Source organism: Carex rostrata, chromosome 18 (assembly GCF_964058835.1).
Source record: "Carex rostrata chromosome 18, lpCarRost1.2, whole genome shotgun sequence".
In the NCBI taxonomy this organism is placed as follows: domain Eukaryota; kingdom Viridiplantae; phylum Streptophyta; class Magnoliopsida; order Poales; family Cyperaceae; genus Carex; species Carex rostrata.
Window position 1 is genome coordinate 9,221,358 of NC_135935.1, and position 19,948 is coordinate 9,241,305.

General features: G+C 38.2%; 4 protein-coding genes across 4 annotated transcripts; 2 read left to right on the forward strand and 2 right to left on the reverse strand.

Annotated features, from left to right (window-relative positions):
- The first annotated feature begins 259 nt into the window (after positions 1-259).
- Positions 260-1,549, forward strand: LOC144569217 (F-box protein At5g49610-like). Its single transcript, XM_078319459.1, has one exon. It carries the CDS (start codon positions 260-262, stop codon positions 1,547-1,549), a length of 1,290 nt encoding a protein of 429 aa, XP_078175585.1.
- Positions 1,550-2,925: 1,376 nt separating this feature from the next.
- On the forward strand, positions 2,926-12,125 carry LOC144569740 (type I inositol polyphosphate 5-phosphatase 13-like). Its single transcript, XM_078320209.1, has 12 exons — positions 2,926-3,919; positions 4,169-4,421; positions 4,901-5,242; positions 5,616-6,213; positions 7,048-7,172; positions 7,380-7,464; positions 7,728-7,893; positions 8,684-8,721; positions 9,495-9,765; positions 9,931-10,054; positions 10,880-11,240; positions 11,588-12,125. Exons 1-12 carry the CDS (start codon positions 3,052-3,054, stop codon positions 11,933-11,935), a joined length of 3,579 nt encoding a protein of 1,192 aa, XP_078176335.1. The 5' UTR covers positions 2,926-3,051; the 3' UTR covers positions 11,936-12,125.
- Positions 12,126-12,940: 815 nt separating this feature from the next.
- LOC144569530 (uncharacterized) lies at positions 12,941-15,547 on the reverse strand. Its single transcript, XM_078319913.1, has 2 exons — positions 14,943-15,547; positions 12,941-13,333 (listed from the first exon to the last, which is right to left on the reverse strand). The coding sequence occupies exons 1-2, from the start codon at positions 15,417-15,419 to the stop codon at positions 13,271-13,273; spliced, it is 540 nt and encodes a 179-aa protein (XP_078176039.1). The 5' UTR covers positions 15,420-15,547; the 3' UTR covers positions 12,941-13,270.
- Positions 15,548-16,412: 865 nt separating this feature from the next.
- On the reverse strand, positions 16,413-19,010 carry LOC144569218 (protein NRT1/ PTR FAMILY 2.13-like). The gene is made up of 4 exons (XM_078319461.1): positions 18,756-19,010; positions 18,287-18,504; positions 17,583-18,160; positions 16,413-17,316 (listed from the first exon to the last, which is right to left on the reverse strand). Exons 1-4 carry the CDS (start codon positions 18,910-18,912, stop codon positions 16,413-16,415), a joined length of 1,857 nt encoding a protein of 618 aa, XP_078175587.1. The 5' UTR covers positions 18,913-19,010.
- Positions 19,011-19,948: the final 938 nt, after the last annotated feature.

Here is a 19,948-nt window from a genome sequence, read left to right on the forward strand (position 1 = left end):
TAGCTTTTTATTAATAAAAGTATAAAACATGCACCTTTGTAATTGGCAGCTTCTACACTTGTTCATGTTTATATATATATATATATCTCTTATCAGGTGCCTTTCTTTACGTTTCATCTAATTTTCTTATTTAACCTCTTGCTCCTCTCCCTTCTCCCCAGTCCCCTCTCTCCTCTCTCTCTCTCTCTCTCTCTATATATATATATAATATATATATCTTGATACCTCTCCTGAGTCCAAGAAAATACCTAGCAATATAATGGCGCAGGAGACAAAAATTCTCCATGCAGAAACAATCCACATACCAGAAGATCTCCTTCACCAGCTGATCTTACCTCGACTCCCATGTAAGCCGCTTGCCCGTTTCAAGGCGGTCTCTAAGGCGTTCCAAGCCATGATCTCCTCTGACACAATCTTCTCAACCCTCCAATCTCTTAGCCCATCTCCTGCTTCTACTGGATTTGTGCATGTTCAGGAGAGCGGTTTATCATTCTTCCCCAACCAAGATGTCATCGGCATCCCCAATCCGTCCCTTAAGTTCATGATCAAGTCCCCAGAACATGTTAAATTATTGTCTTCTGCTAACGGGCTTCTCCTTTTTTATCTGTTCCACCCGGTGTATTCTCTATGTGTCTGTAACCCTGCAACAATGCAAAAGAAGATTTTACCCAAGGAACCGGAGCAGGATATTATTAGGAGAGAGATGGGGCTTGCATTCGATCCTCGTTTGGCCTCCGGAAGGTACACCGTCGTCAACCCGCTATTCAAAACCAGCCCTGACGGCATAACATATAGCTTCAATGTTTTTCGATCAGAGACCGGCGAGTGGAAATTCTCACAGCAAAGGGTTTTTGTTCCTGGATCAATTAATGCCCCGTCAAGACCAGTTTATGCTAAGGGCATGTTGTACTGGATGTGCTTAGATTATCTTCTTTGGTTTGATCCGGAGAATGATTGTGCGGGCACAATATCGCTGCCATATTATAAGAACTTAGAAAGTGCAAGACAGGAGGTTGAAGTCTTCAAAGACGAGATCTCTTGTCTGTGCCTCACCTCAGAAGGGGGTGTCGAGGTGTGGGTACTGACAGCTGGGGCCCAATGGAAGAGGCTTCATGAGCTAAGCATAACAAATCAGATACATGAGAGTCCGGAGAATCAGTGTTTTGGTCTTCGTGGATACGAGATATTAGGGCAGTACAGTGACAGTGTGAGGAATTTTGTAACACCACTAGCATTTGACGGGAGGAATGTCTATGTGTCTGTCGATTCCAAGGCATGGAGCAGAAAGATGGATTTAGTAACCACTCCTAAGAGGATTACCTTCGATAGGGATGTCTTGGTGTCTGTTACAGAGGATTATAATTTCTCTGATATGGAGTTTGACGCAGATGATGATTGCGAAACCGACTATGAGGAAAATTTGCTGTACTGTGATATGGTGACAGGAAAAGTGGTAAATACTGGCAAGAGTATAATTCGAACAAACCGCAATTATCGGGTCTTCTACTATCACAACAGCATGGTTGTGCTACCGCCAATTTTAAAATAGTTTCTTTTCAAGCAGAAAGGTCTCAAGAGATGAAGGTTCTGCATTAGAAAAACTCTCAAGGAATAATTAATTAGCAGGATTTTGGAAAAATGAACACCGTTGTAGCTTACATTTTTTATGTAGATATATGAGTGCAGTAATATTTTGGAAAAATGAATGTACACCGTTTTAGCCTACATTGTTAGATTTGGAAATTAATTAGCATTAATTTTTTTTTATCTTCAATTACATTCCCCCTCAATTATATATATAAGTTGGATTTGGACACTATCAATATCTACCAATTAATTATATATCGTCACTCGAATGGCAGAATATATAGACACTACTGAACCCTTACTAAGCACCAGTAGAGTCACAAAGGAATTACCATGCAGGTGCAATGTCATGTAACCAATCACAATCTCAAAAAAGATATTTAGAATTAGAATTATCACCCAATTAATTAAGGATTCTTCATTCTTGGGTTACTTGATAAACCCTTACTAATAACAGCCCGGCCCGAATTATGCTGTGTTTACTAATAAACCAGATCCAATAAGCCTGATGTTTACTTTACTTACCGGGCCAATAAACGGGATTTAATTTCTTTGTTAAAAAATAAAAATAAATAAATAAATAAATAAAAGCGGATAGTGCATGTTAAGTGTGTTGACCCGCGATACAGAAAGGCAACTGAGGTTTCGTATTCATAGATCATAGCAGTCCATATATAATATAATCCGTGCGTAACGGATTGATTTGCTACACGATCGATAACTAGGTGCACGGTCGCCACAGGAAATTCGGTTTCTGATCCAACGCACAAATCAGAAATCCCAGTATTTTAAGAAGACAGATAATAATTTGAGTGGTGAGATGTGTTTTATTTTATATGAAATGTACGTACTTGCGTAAAGTATGTTAATTCAAAATTTCCAAAAGCATTCATTTATCAGGTCACGTCACGTCACGTCAAGAATGTGTTTATTTGAAAAATGTTAAGTCAAATATGTATATGGACTGTAGATTTGCATTTGATTTACTGTCTTAACTAATTTGATTTTGATGTTTACATAAAGATAAACAAATTAAAGCAGCTGGCGTTGCATATGCATTTTAAAATATTAAGATAAGAAAAAGGAGGAGGACTGGAGAGGTGAGGACTGAGGAGGTTATTGAATTTATTATAAATTGAATCCCTATTTTAAATGACGCTCTAAAATTAGCAATCGTAGAAATTTAGTGGCGCGAAGTTCCCGCCCTCCCTTGAGTCTAGAGTCTAGATCTCTTTCGTTCTCGATCCACCATCCTCAAATCAATGCCTCATTCCTCGCACAGCATACAATACAACTCATCAAATTAATTAACATTATCTCAATTCTCCAAATTTTGACACTTTTCTCTCTCCTCCCACAAATGCAATTCCAAACTAAATTCCCCAAAATACACCGGATATCTGAAACAAAGGAAAATTAGAAGAAATTAATTTCAAACCTCCCCACTCGATCCGTTGATCAACCATGGGAGAAGGGGAAGAAGACAATTTCTCCACCTCCACCTCCACCTCCACACCCGTCACCCCTTCAGCTCCCCCCAACCGCAAACCCATCTCCTTCAGCCAACCTCTCTCCATGCAAAACAATCAATACTTTTGTGGCTCCACCCGTATCTCCCCCCACCGCAAGCACAGTCTAGAAGATGACCGCTCGCTCTCCTACCCCCAATTCTCTTCTCCTCCAACTTCCTTCTTCCACCACCACCCCAGCCTTCCTCCTCATCACCATTCTCGCGAAACCAATTCCTTGGGCAGCACCGATGCATCTCTTACATTGGAAATGGCCATGTCTGAATACAGCGGAACCCCTGGCACCCTTCCCGAAATAACTGGAGCTGGTGGTGGTGAAGGCATTTTCCAGGTTCCACTTCGTGCAGCAATGCACCCATGCCGGCCACCAGCACTGGAGCTCCGCCCACATCCTCTAAGGGAGACTCAAGCTGGGTCCTTCCTTCGGGCTCTGGCAGCTAATGCCATGCACTTGTGGGCTGCATCTGAGTCAGGTTTGCGCATGTGGAAGCTCTCTGACATGTGGGGTACACATGGTGGAGGGGTGAGGAGGGGAGATGAGAATAGCTCACCATTTTATGAGACCAGTCGGACCTCGCCTGTGATATGTTTGAAGATGGACCAGGCAAATGGGGTCGTGTGGAGTGGGCATAAGGACGGGAAGGTTCGGTCCTGGAAACTGGAGGTGGAAGTGGAAAAACCTCTGGATTCAGATCCACTGGTGTGCAATCTGGGTGGTGGTGGTGGTGGTTATTTCAGAGAGGGGCTTTCTTGGCAGGCTCATTCACGCGCCCCTGTGCTATCCATGGTGATCACGTCATATGGTTAGTAATTTAACTCAGAATGATTTAATTTTTGCAATGTGCACCGAATTTGCTCTAGTCCAGATCTAAGTCATCTAACATGCATTTCAAATACTTGTGACCCAGTCTTCACACTTTAATGCAAGCAGCATATAGTGCTATCCACATTTGTTAATAGTTCATACATTTTGTTGTGCAATCTTAGGATAGGGATAAGAATATAAGATGAGCTTAACTAATTGGTAATGTTTATCTATTTCTGACAAACAGGTGAAATATGGACGGGTTCAGAGGGAGGAGCAATAAGAGCTTGGCCTTGGGATGCAATTCATAAATCTCTCTGTCTTTCAACTGAAGAGAAACATATGGCTGCATTATTGGTAGAGAGATCTTATGTTGATTTGAGGAACCAGGTTACAGTAAATGGTGTGTGCCCCTTGCCGGGTTCAGACATCAAGCATATGGTGGCTGATTGTTCTAGATCAAAAGTTTGGACTGTCACCGGCCTTACCTTTGCACTTTGGTAAGTTTTTAATGTACTGTGCATATTTCCCTTTTGGCAGTTGTCCTAGAATGTAAATTTATCGAGAAAGGCATCTCTTACTGAAGAATAGTTTGTACTGACATCAACCTGTACAAGCTTAAATGTTCTATCATATTTAATTTGTAAAAAGACTGCTCAGGAGATCCCCACTTCTAAGGCCAGGTACGACATGTACCGGGCAGTACCTCAGTTTCAGAGCTCTTTTTTTCTTGTGATAATCTTTTACTTTTTTCGACAGGTGAAAAGTCTTTTACTATTGTCCACAGAAGATCCCCCTGATAATCTTTTACATTTTTCTCCGTAGATTTTCATTTATTTACCTTCTACCTGAGATACTATAACTACAAAAGCAAATTATGCTCCCCTAAATTATAATGTACTGGTAGGGCAAATTATGGTAGTCTGGCTTGTCGCTTATCAATATCATTTGTTATGACTCTAAACTATATTTCTTTCAGGGATGCACGCACGAGGGAGCTCTTGAAGGTTTTTGGAATAGATGGGCAGGTGGATATACGGGTTGAGGCACCGCCATCCGGTCATGACTCCCAGCAACCTCCCGAGGATGAGGGAAAGGTTGAGGGAAAGGCTGAGGGAAAGGTGAAGGCGTCCAGTTCAAAGAAAGAGAAGTCCACCTTGCAGCGTTCGCGAAATGACTCCCAGCAACCTCCCGAGGATGAGGGAAAGGTTGAGGGAAAGGCTGAGGGAAAGGTGAAGGTGCCCAGTTCAAAGAAAGAGAAGTCCACCTTCTTGCAGCGTTCGCGAAATGCTATCATGGGTGCTGCTGATGCAGTGCGCAGGTATGCCAGTGATATCCTTTGTTTCCAACCGGAGGTGCAGCCTTCTGTTTAGGAGTTAAATTATGTTGAATTAAATCTTGAAACTTTTAGTTTTTTTATAATAAAAACTAAAATGCAAATAATAATCCTGACCAACTTGGCATCAGACCGCATAGTTTCCAATTCAGCTATAGATCTTCATTATATGAGAAATCTTGATAGTATATTTTTAGCTGTTTGTGTGTAAGTCAGTAAGAAGCACAACCCTGATACTTCTCCAGTCAAATCAACAACTTGATATTGTGAACCAAAAATATGTCTTAAGTTTCATGTAGCCTTTAAAGTAAATTTTTGTCAAGCAGATTATCTATTACACTGACACATCTGTCCACAGGGTTGCGACCAAAGGAACCTTGGTGGAAGACAACCGTCGCATAGGGGCCATAGCAGTCTCAGCAGACGGGACCATTTGGTCAGGATTCACAAACGGGACCATTGCCCGGTGGGACACCTATGGAACCCGCTTACAGGAGATTCAACACCATTTCTCATCAGTGCAGTGCATCTGCCCATTCAGCGAACGGCTGTGGGTTGGATACGCCAGTGGAGTTGTGCAACTCGTGGACCTTGAAGGGAAACTTCTTTTCGAGTGGCTAGCTCACAGCTGTCCGGTAATGGACATGGCCGTAGCAGGATCCTACATTTTCACTCTGGCACACCATGGTGGGGTCCGCGGGTGGCACTTGGTCTCGCCAGGACCCATTGATGATGTTTTGAGGAATGAGCTGGTAAAGGGAGAGTTAGCATTTACAAAAATGGAGAATATTAGGATCATGGCTGGTACGTGGAATGTGGGGCAGGAGAAGGCCAGTCATGACTCACTTATATCGTGGCTTGGCAGTGCGGCATCAGATGTAGGGTTAGTAGTCATTGGATTACAAGAGGTAGATATGGGTGCTGGGTTTCTCGCCATATCTGCAGCCAAAGAAACTGTAAGCTTCTTTCTGTGAATATATCAAATAGATATTTGGATGTTAAGGAAAAACTATAGTGTTTAGTGAGAGTATCTGATACTTAATGGAAATGAATAGATAAGGTTGTAAAACTATCTCCAAATGATAATAAATTACGAAAAAGGTCATGGTCATGGGCTCCAGTCATGTTATCTATGAAGCTGACCAGAACACTATACTTCCATAATAATTCGATCGAGGTAGATTTGGAATAATATTAAGGATTAGAATTAAACCTATCACAGTATATAATTCTGTATTTGATTTTGCTGCCTTATCGTCATATACTACTTGGCATTAATGGTGTGCGTTATTAAAAATTGAAACTCTTGGGAATTTCTTATTCACCTTTTTTAATCAAGAAAAGAATCATGTCAAACTTTTTGAGCCCTTGCATCTGAGAAATTTGATACATATCATAATTTGGCATGATAATTTCATACAATCCTGGACAACTGCCCTAAGTGCCAAATGCATGAATACTGTTCACAGATTACATGTGTACATTTGCAAATAATTAGCGGAAGGGCATAATAAAAGAAACTATGATATAAGCAGATTGGAATTAAATCTGATAAAAAATATTTGGCAAATTATAATTAAATGCAAGAGTTGTACTATTTATAAAGTGAAGTGAAACTTGGGATTGTTTTCACTAAGCATACATTAGAATTAAAACATTATGAGGCCCCGTTGAAGAACATTGTACTTTTGAAAAAAAAAAAGGAAACTAAAAAGATGATGCACTTATGTTTTAACTACTGCAATTCTTTTCGCAATTCGATGAATTAAAAGGCTAAAAATGGGTTGTAGGTGGGGCTTGAGGGGAGTGCTAATGGGGACTGGTGGTTGGATTCCATTGGAAGAACCCTAGATGAGGGAGTGACATTCCAACGTGTCGGGTCTAGACAGCTTGCTGGATTACTTATTGGTGCATGGTATGCTTTCCATTCTCACTTTTCATATCTCATCCTTGAAATTATCAAATTTGGAATCTTTGTGGAGACTCTTGAGGAAAGTACCTACAGAGGCAAGAAGAGAAGTTTATGTTTAATATATGGGAGAAAACAGAGAGTGAAATGTTGCAAGTTTTTGTTCTCCTAAAATATATAGTATATTGGTTTCAATTAAGTGGTCTTTCACAGGGCAAGAAAGAACCTCAGGCCACACATAGGTGATGTAGATGCGGCTGCAATTGCAACTGGTATTGGCCGTGCAATTGGGAACAAGGTAATATGTTAAATGTAGTATCTGTTACTCTCATTGGGATTTATTATCAAAAGGAAAATATTTACTGTTTATTTGGACTGCAAGTTGAAACTCCCAGAGGATATTCATCGAATTTCATGTTGCAAAAGCTTATTTCTTCAATATTTTATTTGGCCTTAAGCTTATTCAATATAACCAAAAACCATTTGTGTTCTTGAATTCTTTTTTGTATGGGCATAGCCTCTTTTCCATTTAAGGAAGATGCTGATAGTTGGATGTCACAGGGTGCTGTAGGGCTAAGAATGAGGGTGTACGATCGAATAATCTGCTTTGTCAACAGCCACTTTGCAGCACATTTGGAGGCAGTTAACAAAAGGAATGCTGATTTTGAATTTATCTATCGTAACTTGTCATTTAGCAGGCCATCTGCCGGAGTTCATGGAGCAAAAGGTTTTTTGTTTTGATCTTAAACAAAAGCATTTAAATATTAGCATCTTTTCTTTTCTGGGTGGAATGGAGCAGGGCTGCAAATTTGAGATCGAGTGAGCTGACCTTAGCTCTAACTTGATTTGATTTTAAGTTGAATCGAACTTGAACTAAAAATCAATCGAGCTCAAGCTCTACACGAGGCCATTTATTAGGACTTCTTATATTGATTTTCATATTATCTTAAATAGTTATAGAGTAAAATAAATAATGTTCATTCTCTTTTAAATAATACTTATTTACTTACCAATATTTTGTTAATTTCATAATAAATTGAAAAAAAATATGCATATTTTGTTATATTGGCTAGATGCTTCAAATTTAATAATATAATTATAAATGGAGCTATTTTGAGTTGAGCTCGAGCGAGTCAACTAATATGATTTCAATTTCGAGATTAAGCTGGCCAAAAATCTAATTGAGCAAGTCAAGGTGAGCTAGATTCAAATTGATCTCAAGCGAGCCATGAATTGAATGTTTTTTGCGCAACCCTAAAATGGAGAAAGGTCAAGGGTTCCATTGAAGTCCAATGGAATGATATGCCTTAGTGACTTCTTCTCTCTAAAGTATTTATGACGAAAACCAAATGGATCTGTCACCCACTCTCAAATTTTTGCTCAACAGAGATTGATATTAAATTATATCATAGATGCATTTTGGTGATTTTGTTTATGCTTTGGACCCACTAATTTTTTTGAAGAACATTACACAAAAGAGCTCTCTCTAACTTATCCTTTTGAAATACCTGCTACAGCGGGTGCTACAGCGGTGCAACTTCATCGAGCTGTCAATGTAAGTACTTGATTCCTTCATTAGTTTTCTTTTCTACTGCTTTACATTGTAGTTTGACTCAAATGCAATTCATTGGGATAGATTGATCCAATGCTAACTTGGAGTTACATCTAAATATGCCTAGCCTACTACTCGAGAGCAGGGGTGGACCCACATGTTACGGGGAGGTGGGTTGCCCCTGGATTTTTGAGTTTTAGTGGAAATATATCAGTCCCGACTAACTTTGCCCCCCTTGAAATTTTTTTGCCTCCTCTGGATTTGTAATTCGGGTTAAATTTAGAGTTAAAATTAAAATAAATTTCTTAAATGATGATTGGTAATTAGAATTGTAAGTTAGAGCATTGGAAAGTATAAGTTAAATCATTGTTTTTTATCGAGTATCCAATTAGTTAATGGATTTAAACCCGATTAGCTTTTTAAACCTGATTCGATATTTTTTTTGCCCCCCACCCGACGAAAATTCTGGATCCACCCTTGCTTGAGATTAGGTCATTGGTAGCACGATTTAGCTGAATATCTTGGTCTACAACTTGTAATTCCAACCTTCAATTGGATAATTGGATTTAAATCCCAAAGAGATAGAGAAACAGTAATTCCCTCTTTTGTTCTTTCAACAGAAAATGCCAGATAATACTTTGCATCTTCATTTTTTCTTATTGGAAAAACACTGTTTTGTGCACCTAGTTCATCACAAACAAAATTTCTTAAACATGGATTTTAATGCTTATCTAATTAGTTCCACTCAAATGGCCTCATGATTTCCTGAAACACAGACAAACGGGGCCAATTCAGAGCAGGAAATGATACCTGAGTTGGCAGAGGCAGACATGGTTGTCTTTGTAGGTGACTTTAATTACCGACTTCACAGCATCACCTACGATGAGGCGAGGGAGATGGTTTCTCAGAGATGCTTTGAATGGTTGAGAGAGAGGGATCAGCTCCGGGCTGAGATGAAGGATGGGAGGGTCTTCCAAGGGATGCGCGAGGCCCATATTAAGTTCCCTCCCACCTATAAGTTCCAAAGAAATGTACCTGGTCTTGGAGGTAATTTATTTTATTTGTTTATTTATATTTTGGGAAAGAGATAACTTGCATAGATTATCGTTAAAGTGTCACTGTTTTCTCAGTTTTCCCTAAGATTTCAATGTTTTGTCACTACTTTGTGCAGAATATTGGAAATATAAGGCTGCTAATTAAAATTTTTTGCAGGGTATGATTCGGGAGAGAAAAAGCGCATTCCTGCCTGGTGTGATAGAATAATATATCGGGATAGCCGTTCTATTTCTGTTGCTGAATGTTCATTGGATTGTCCAGTAGTTGCTGCAGTTACACAGTGAGATCCGATCCTACCCCTCTCTCTCTCTCTGTTTTTTTTGAAAAACTTGACAGTGTCTGTCAAGGTTGTATTAATTATAAATTTACTACATCGATGTCCATACTTAGCATCTATTACAATCTACTTGCAATCAAACTGCGCCCTAATTGCCTAGCAACACATGAACACAAATATTTAACCCTGCCAATACACTACCAACTAGCTGCTGCTATGTGTTGCATTCTTGCCTCCCTCTACACTCCTCGTCTACAGAACCCCCCTCCAGAGCTGCACCTTTTGTATGACCCTACCACTCTCTCTTCAAAAACTCTAGTGTTCCTCTGTTTCCATATGTACCAGCATGCACCCATGAACATCGTAGCCAATCATTATAAGTGACACCAGCATTGCGTTTTGCCTTAATCCACAATGAGCTCCAAATTTGCTGGATGGATAGGTCTTGTGTCATTATCACAAATCCTACCACCTTCGATAAATAGAACCAAACCGTAGTCGCATAGGGGCACAGTATTTTCCCTTGTAATAGTTGATATGTAAAAATCTTGACTGTTGGTGGAGCCGTGCATTCCACATCTTCCTGAATCGCCACTTGATTTCCCTCCACCAATTAGCATTATATGTGTGTCTGTGTGTTGTCCTCTTCTCTCTGCTATGCCTCTCCATCTCCATCTCCCTCCCCCTAGAAAAAGCTTGATCAGTTGGTGATGTTATATTAGTATTGATTTAGGAATGCTATTACACTTTAATCCGAATATAAATTTGCTTTATTTACAGAAACAGAAGTACTATATTTATAATACTTGTGCATTTGCTTGCTTCTAGCTATGACGCTTGCATGGATGTGACTGACAGCGACCATAAGCCGGTGAGGTGCAAATTCCAAATAGAGATCGCACGTGTGGATGAAGTAATAAAGAGACAAAAATATGGTGATATTATTGAAACAAATGAAGAAGTTCAGTCACTACTAGAAGACTCCCGTGTTGTACCTGAAACCACTGTCAATGCAGATAGTATCATTATACAGAACCAAGAACCTAGTGTCGTAAAAATTACAAACAAATCCACGATTGATAATGCCGCATTCAAGATTATATGCGAGGGCCAGTCGGCTGTGAATTGGGATGGAGATTTGTCAAAACTCGCTCCTAAGATTTCCTTTGGCTTTCCTTTCTCACTTGAGGTATTCAAAAAAACTAATTACAGGTGAATCTGATTTGTTCAAAAAAATTTGGTTCATACAGACCTTTAAAAAGTTAGAATTGTATGAGGAAATTATCTCAACCAGGGTTCCAAAATAAGTATAGAATATAGATGTTCAAATTGTATTGGCATGGATACAATATCAATCACATTAACTGAATCCTTTCTTTAAGTTTTATATGGCATTTTGTTGTCTTCTCAGTGAGCTGCTTTAATTCAAACATGTTTGTCCTCTAAACCACCTCTAAATTTTTGCTTTCTAAGCTGAACCATCACATAGAACTAAGATTTGATTGATTAATAAATTAATTTGTTTGTTTCATCCAGGTTCTACCATCCACAGGAGTAATAAAACCTGGCCAAACAATTGATGTAATGATTCGGCAGGAGGACTTTGAAAAGAGAGAAGAATTTGTTGATGGAATGGTACAAAATTGGTGGTGCGAAGATACAAGGGATAAAGAATTGGTATTGTTAGTAAATATAACAGGGGAGAACTCAACTGATAGCTCGATGCATCGGATTCATATCAAGCACTGTCCTTTTTCCATTGAAAGAAATGATAAAAAGTCTTCTTCTTCAAGAAAAAACCAACCCAATCAGCAGCAGAGACCAGATGCGAAACAGTCAGATGGGTCAGGTGTGCCTGACTTGTGCCACATGAGAATGCTATAAAGCAAATCAAAAAGGGTTAGATTTGTTTGACTATTCCTTTTTGTACATATTCCAATAGAAGAAGATAACTCAGCAAATATTTAATTCTTTGACATTCAGTTTTAGAGGATCGAACTAGTTAACTGTGTTTGTAAATGAATAATCTTGGAGTGTTGTATCTTATACAGAGTGAACCAGTTAATTTATTGAATGCATTGTAGAACGGCCAATGAAAGTGTTGGGATGCATGAAATTTTGCCTTTTTTTAGTGTGATGACTTCTATATAACTTTGTCTACAAAATGAACATCAAGTTGATATACACAAAATTAGATAAGAATCACTACAGGAGACCACGAAAAGTCAAATTCTATATCAAAAATGCAGAACCTTCTCTTTGCAAAAGCAACACATATCAGCTTCTAGTTGAACTGTTATTAGATCTCTCTTTTCCTTTCCATGTTGTAATCACTTTATTTTTCTTTTATTATCTCGAATCTCAAATTTAACTTTGTAATGCACAAATAACCAGAGGCGTACAAAGATTTTTTTTTTTTTTGAAAACTTGTGTTGAAAACTTGTATTGGCTACCAAGCTACAGGCGTACAAAGTTAATAACATGCCCCTTTATAGAAAGGAAAATAAATTAAATTGCGGGTAGATTGAACGAACCTGTGCCAGACCTAGTCCTAGACTAATGCTAACTGCAATTCTGAAACTATTCAGATGCGTTTCCATTATTGATAACGAAATCCAAAGCAATGTAAAAAGCAAAATTTGGTCATAACAATTGCTGAAAATAGTAAAACACAACAGCAAACAATACTAACACCAGACAAATAAGTACAACTAAATTGCATACAAGTAGAATGTTGCTATCTAAAATCTTGGAAGAGACTAGAAAGAAATTATACTGAACGGTACTTAAAATCTTAAATTCTTAATTCATAGTGACTGTATCATGCATTTTCATCATAGTGACTGTGCCATACTGAACAAGTACATATTAATAATTTACGATTAACTATGGACAAAACTCCACTGGCATTTATCATCTAGTCCAACTTTCACAAAGACATACTTACACAACTAGACAATAAAAGCACAAACTAAACACAAAAATCAAAGAGAGGAAAAAGAGACCCTCATCTCCCTTCCAATCCATATACAATAGAAGTAAGCTCCACAAGCACTCACACTTGTAAGCTCTTTCTTTGTATATCTTCTCACATAGTAAAACATCAATTGCCTAACATATCATGTGTCAATGCAACAATAACAGGGACACACCAGACCCCAACTGAGGCCAGACCACATATCTAGGTTCTACTTTAGGTACCACATTTCAACATACACGTCATATTACAGCATTTTCATTCTTCTCTTGATCAACTTCATTCTGGAGCTTCTCATTTTGGCTCTGAAAACAAGATATGTTCAGTTAGTATGGGAATTATATTAACATTTGTAGATTAAAGAGCAAACCAGGTTTGATTTTGAACACTATAAAGAATAATATGATCAGACATAGTATAAAAAATATATATAAAAGTACGACTCTTTGAGGGTAGAGAAATGAAAGCCAAAAATGTATAGAAGAATGTGTCTAATAATCAAGAATTGTCTAATTCATCATCATACCAATATGACCAAAAACAAGCAAAGGTGGCAAAAGCTAGAATTTTTTTTATAATCCATCATTAAAAAAAATAACAAGACAGGTTAATTGCTGGGTTTTTTTTACAAAAACCATCAATACCGAACCAAAATCCAAGTTGGTACACCTAGACCAGCTCGACAAACCACCTAAACCTCTGGCCTTGACACAACACCAAAATCAACTTTTGCCAGGGTTATAACAGACAAAAAAGATAAATAAAAAAAATCCAACTGTTCTTCACACAACACCTGAATCTGCCTGACCCAATGACCTAAGACTTGAGATGATCCTGAAAACTCAATGATCTGAGACCCCAAACAACCTGAAATGTACCTCACAAAACAGGGTCAGATCAAACTTAAGCTTGACCAGATCTGACCTGGCTGAATCCTATTCGCAGTTATGCAGTAGTTAAACTATAAAAGACCCAACCTGGTCTCAAGGTATAATCAATGGTGATATAAAATAATACTCCCCTGTATATCACTAACGTATTTAAAAACAAGTTTAGAGGAAATGTGCTTCTTCAATACTATTACACTGTAAGTATGTTAATATCACAGAACTGTTGGTTTTTTATTTTAAATTCTTAAAAAAATGAAGACAAAATTATGCTGGTATCATTTCTGACATCACACTACCTGCAATCTGGGCCAAGGATGGGGCTAAATTAAATCTCAAATCATCCTTGGCCTACACAAAGGCAGATTGTCTCAATGTGAGTATTCCACAATTTGAGCCAGTTCGCCTTAGGCAGGAAAAGTACCAAATAATTAAGCCAGTCATGAACATAAACCCTAATAAGTTAATAAAACCAACCCAAGCAGCACCAGAATCAACATGTATGAAAACTTTGACCAATAAAATGAACCTTGTGATCTTTCTTTACTGGAATTTTTCCGACTGCTCCCATGTGGTTAGCTTCTAATTAGCTCATCCAAAAAAGGACTCCCCAACAGAAGTGGAACACATGCCTTGTGGCAGTTGGATTATTATTAGGCTATGAAAAGCCTCTGATTTCATCTAATACTATCCAAGTATCTAGGTATTATTAGGCTATGAAAACCTCTGATTTCATAGCAAGGTATACAATTTCACCAAATTGTAAAAGAAAGAATGTACCCAAAATAACAAAAACATTCAATATTAGTAGTCTCTCCCCAATTCTTAATCCCAAATTTCACCTAATAAGTCAGTACCCCCAATTCTACTTCATTCCCAGAATCAATTTGTCACACCTCAATCCTCATCGATCTTTAATCCTAACCTAGCAATTCTTCGGAGTAAGAACTGAAAATTATCATAACCCCAAGAAATCGAATACTGTAGATATAAGATAAAAACGAACTCAAGAGGTACCAATCCATACCAGAGAAAACACCGTCGAAATCTCAGAGCTATCATCAGAATGATCGCCACCTGTCTCGGGCGAACAATCAGGAGGCGTATCGAACAAGGAAACCGCGAGCCTCTTATTAACAACGCCTACGTTGAAGTAAATCACGCCAGAGCTGGGCACATCGACGCGAATGTCGAGGACAGGGAACCAGAGAAAGAGATCCTGAGCAGAGACGCCGGAAATAGAGCCGATCTGGCCGGGGGAGAGCGCACCGGTAATGGTGGCGTTGTACTTGACGGCGTTGTCGAGGTTGGCGGTGCAAGACTGATTGAGGGAGGCGACGAAGGAGCCATCGTCGGAGAGGGAAAAGTTGGAGATGCCCTTAGGGAAGAGGCCGCTGGGGAGGCCGTAGCCTTGTAAAGTCTGGTAGGCATCGGGAGCGGAGGTGGGGCGAGGGAAGGCGGAGGGGAGGAGAAAAAGGAGGAGGAGCGAGAGAAGGGAAAGCATAGGATTAGGATAGGAGTAGTTGTTGAACTGGAGGCGGAGGTGTCAGGTGGGTAGAGTGAGGGGAGAGAAAGAGAAACGGGGGCTGGGGCTCGAAATAAGGAAAGCCTAAGCAACAGGAAAGACGAAGATCCAAACTCCAAAGCAACACCTCTGTCACTGTCACTGTCACTGTCACTGTCACAATATGACCAGTGGATCCCACAATATGAAGTGGGTTTTCTAGAGGTGCAATTGGATGGACCCGTTTTCCAGGTATTGAGGCCGATAAGCCTCGCAAGACGACACATCTTTCCGGCCTTATTCGACTTAGTGCTCCCTTTTGGGCTCATTTAATTAACAAGAATTCGATATCATGATAATAATTTTAGATATAGTTTTTCTCTTCAAAAATCAATCATTTTATTAATATCCATTTCTTTATTTAATCAATTTAAAATAAAGGTTAATATTAATAAAAAAAATTAAAAATACTATTTTGTATGCTCTTAAAAAAAAGAAAAAAATTACAGATCGTAATGCTTAATTAGCTCAACTCGTAAGTTACTAAAGTGATTCGTAAGCTGTCATGCTTCAAATTTTTATGGGAACTAAAAGATGATTTCAAACATATTAATTAATTAACATTTTCTATTCAACATAAAATCCAAAAAGGAATCTTCAAACGTCATCCTTCTACACACAAACAAATGTTGAACTGCTTCTATCGTACCAAAACAACAAACAAACAAAGGATGAAAGGAAAGAGAATGAATAAACAAATGAGCAAATTAATACACATTTTTTTTGAAGGGCTGGTTCGAAATCGATTTTATGGATCCCTTCTTCTATTAAATAAATAAATAGTCGATGTAGCACAATATTTGAATGATATCCGGAAAATAAAAAAAACAGAGAAATATTTAAAAATAAATAAAATAAGTCTGAATAGTTTAACATAAAAGAAATTAATTTATTGTATCTATCTATCTATCTATCTATCTTGATCAAACAAGTTTAAGGATGAGCTTCTAGTGGTCGTGTGAGTTGGGTAGCGGAGCCATTGATCTCATTATATTCGGAATCACTGAATTCTGTGTGAATAATCTTCATATCCTTGTATCGATAGAAATAAGCACAAATGAGAAAGTAGATGAAATTGAAGACTCCGAGGATGGCTACCACATAGTAGAAAAGGTCGAGTCTGCCGAGTAGAATGTTGTTGTCATTCAACCAAGTCTGTTTCCCGTTCTTACTCGTCACGCTATTTACAATGTTGTCCATGAGTGTGCATAAGTAGTTCGCCACCGCCATACTCGCATAAAAGACCGCTGTAGCTAGAGCGGACATGTGCTCTGGGAATTGCGTGTTGTATAACTCGATTTGTCCCACATCGCTAAATGCCTGAGAAACCCCGAGCAAGACGAGTTGTGGCGTAAGCCAAAACACTGACAAAGACGATGTCCCGTCATCAGACAAGGGGAAATCTTGTACCTTTTTGGCCACCACTGCTCCTACTACATTTGCAATGATAACAGTAACTATTCCGATGCCTTGCCTCTGTAAAACGGTGATGCCACCTTCGATGTTTGTGATTTTGCTTGCCAGAGGGATGAGAATTGTGTCGTAAAGAGGGATAAATAGTGTTAAAGCAAGGTAGCATATGGCGTAAATCGATGCTGGAGGCATGGTGAAATGGGGCCCTAGTTTGTGGTACATGGAAATTCCTTGCAAATATGAGAAATTGAATAGTTGTGTCACCACAACAAAGTAGATTATTCCTGAAAACCATACTGGTATTATTCTTATCAGGCATTTTAGTTCTTCAATGCTCTGTATGCTGCACAGAGCCCACATGTTTTTAGGAGAACCGTTTTGATTTATGTCTCCATCTATGATGACAGCTGCTTTGTTAAAGAACCTACAAGCAACAAAGAAATTTAGTTTACTGTCAGATCGACATCTGGGTTTTTGTTCTATCCCTACAAAAGAAATTTGAGATTTAAGAGGAAAATCCCCAAAATTCCAAAGTAATGTACTTCTAATATTAGAAACACAAAAAGTAATATTATTTTTTTCTTTTTATTGTATCAATATATATACTATCTTTCTTGGCTTCTTGCATCAATAAATACTACTATTTTTAAGGGACTACATTGAAAGTAAAATATTTATAGGGAAGCTTACTTGAATTGCTTAGTGAGTCGGAGTTTGTACTTCCCGGCACTGATTGGAGGATCATATAGTTCTTTCTCTTGCTTATCGACGTCATCTGAGTATGGAAGCCTGAGGTTTCTCTTCAAAATTGATGCAACCAGAACCTGAGCAATACTAGTGAATACGCTTCCTTTGGGGTCCACATGAATATAATATTTAGTGCCAAGAAAGAACACAATGATGGAAATAAGCATCAAACCAGCAGGAATGCCGAATCCTATTGGCCAACTGACTTCACTTTGTATATACACAATGACTGTATAGGCAATGAAAATAGCAGCAGCAGTCAATGCATAGTACCAGTTGTAATACCTCTTTATGTCTTTCTTGTGCTGCTCCTTTGTCCGGTCGAACTGGTCTGCCCCAAAAGGTACACTGGATGGGACAATGCCCCCATATCCAACTACTAACAAAGCTAATGATATGTAGAGAACGGCATGTTGAAAGGTCGATGCTCCAACGCAAGTGCCAAGATTTAAATCCACTGTACTGCATGTAGGAGGCTTCAAACCAGGCACCGAAGCCGACAGAGTGAGAAGAATCATTCCCTGTAGATTGAATAAATATGGAATCAAGTTTAACTATATATAGGTAGATCAATTCAAAGCTACATGTTCTGTACATGATGATACAAAATGGCATTTTGAAGGTAAGAATATTGTCATCTTAATTACCAGGAGATTTACAAAAGAGGTATAGATGATGGTTCGGAAATGACCAAGGTAAGAATCCGAGAAAAATGCTCCAACAAGCGGTGAGAAATTGAAAAATCCAGAGAAGATGTTCCCCACATTAGTTGCAGAAATTAACGACATATTGAAATGTTCATACAAATAGACCGTCAGATTTGCTGTCAGGCCATATATTGCTATCTTGGCAGCAGTTTCATTCGCTGCAAATGATCAAAAGAAAAACAACCAAACAAAAATGAAACAGAGTATTACATTAAGGCAAAAGAGAGGAAACCAACCATATTTACATATATGGTAGCATACCATAGATTTATGTTGATGTTACATGTATCAAACTATCAATATTGTAAAAATTGATAATTCATTAACTTGTAGAAGCTTTTATCAGTTGATTGTGAATTATATTATTGGATATTAGAAAAGTTAGAGAGGAAGAGAGAGAGAGAGAGACCTAAAATATAAGGCATGGTTTTCCATCCTCTGGGCTTCCTCTCCCTCAACTGCAATTGATTCTCATCCTCTTCATCTCTCAGTATTGGCTTCTCCATGAATGGTAGACATTTTAGGTAATAAACCAATGTGGTAAAAACAGAATTTCTCCTCCTCATGCTACCCACCCCAAATATTAATTAGATTTTCTCTTTTATTAGAAGAAAACCTCCTCTACTAGGAGAGTTTTTCACAAAGATAATAATCTGAGCTAGCAAACTAATTGGATTGTTGAAGGATTGAAGAGATGCTTGCTACATCGATCCAATTTATATTAGCAATAACGTACGTTGACAAGTAAGCGTTCTCTACTTTTCGTTTCTTCAGTCTAAAAAGTAAAAACTAGGGCTGCACACAAAATTTGTAGTTCATGATTCGATTCGAGTTTAATTCCAAAAAGTTTGTAAAAAATTCGATTCGAAATAGTTTGAAATTAATTCAAACCAAATTTAAACTAGACCTGGTTCATTCGAAATAGGTTCGCAAACAATTTTAGTTCGAACCTCAAAGTAACGTGAACCGTTGATTTCCGCTGATGACTTATGTTCGCTAATGACTTAAAAGTTAAAACATAAGGCCGCCCAGCTATAAGTCATAACTCGTAATAACTTATGTAATCCTCGCTCTCAGTTCTAAAACCCTAGATGACTTTCACCTCTCATTTTTGGCGACTACGATCACTATTCCTTTTTTTAGTACCCTCAATAAAAAAAATTCCAGAGCTGTCCTCAGTTGTTCTTTTTTTTAATTTTTTAACTGCACCAACTTCAGAGTTCAAACTCACGACCTCATCTATGTGAAAAACAATGTTTCCAAATATTTGAATTGTTAATGCTTGTCAGAAACTTATCAAATGAATCAATATAATATGGATCATCAACTTTGAAAAGACTTTCATTTTTTATTTTTGGCAAAAGTGGATATATTATATCTGTTTCATTGCGAAACAACATAATTCATACAAAAATTAGTGCAAAGCACAAATATGGACCTAACTAGTGGAACATCATCCAACTAGTAACTACTAACCAAAAAACACAAAACATAGTAACATAAAAGAATATCACCTAGATACAATACTAACATAATAGCAAAGAACACAAGAAAATCCACTAAATGCCACTAATATCACTAATATCGCTAATACTAGAAGAA

Bases quoted from the DNA above. Each gene is read 5' to 3' on its own strand.
- LOC144569530 (XM_078319913.1), bottom strand. From the start codon at position 15,419: ATGCTTTCCCTTCTCTCGCTCCTCCTCCTTTTTCTCCTCCCCTCCGCC. The intron at 13,334-14,942 runs GTATGGATTGGT...TCTTGTTTTCAG, and splicing joins TTTCGACGGTGTTTTCTCTG to AGCCAAAATGAGAAGCTCCA.
- LOC144569740 (XM_078320209.1), top strand. From the start codon at position 3,052: ATGGGAGAAGGGGAAGAAGACAATTTCTCCACCTCCACCTCCACCTCC. The intron at 6,214-7,047 runs GTAAGCTTCTTT...AATGGGTTGTAG, and splicing joins TATCTGCAGCCAAAGAAACT to GTGGGGCTTGAGGGGAGTGC. The intron at 7,894-8,683 runs GTTTTTTGTTTT...TACCTGCTACAG, and splicing joins CGGAGTTCATGGAGCAAAAG to CGGGTGCTACAGCGGTGCAA.
- LOC144569217 (XM_078319459.1), top strand. From the start codon at position 260: ATGGCGCAGGAGACAAAAATTCTCCATGCAGAAACAATCCACATACCA.
- LOC144569218 (XM_078319461.1), bottom strand. From the start codon at position 18,912: ATGAGGAGGAGAAATTCTGTTTTTACCACATTGGTTTATTACCTAAAA. The intron at 18,505-18,755 runs GTCTCTCTCTCT...GATCATTTGCAG, and splicing joins AACCATGCCTTATATTTTAG to CGAATGAAACTGCTGCCAAG. The intron at 18,161-18,286 runs GTAATTAAGATG...TTCAATCTACAG, and splicing joins CCTCTTTTGTAAATCTCCTG to GGAATGATTCTTCTCACTCT.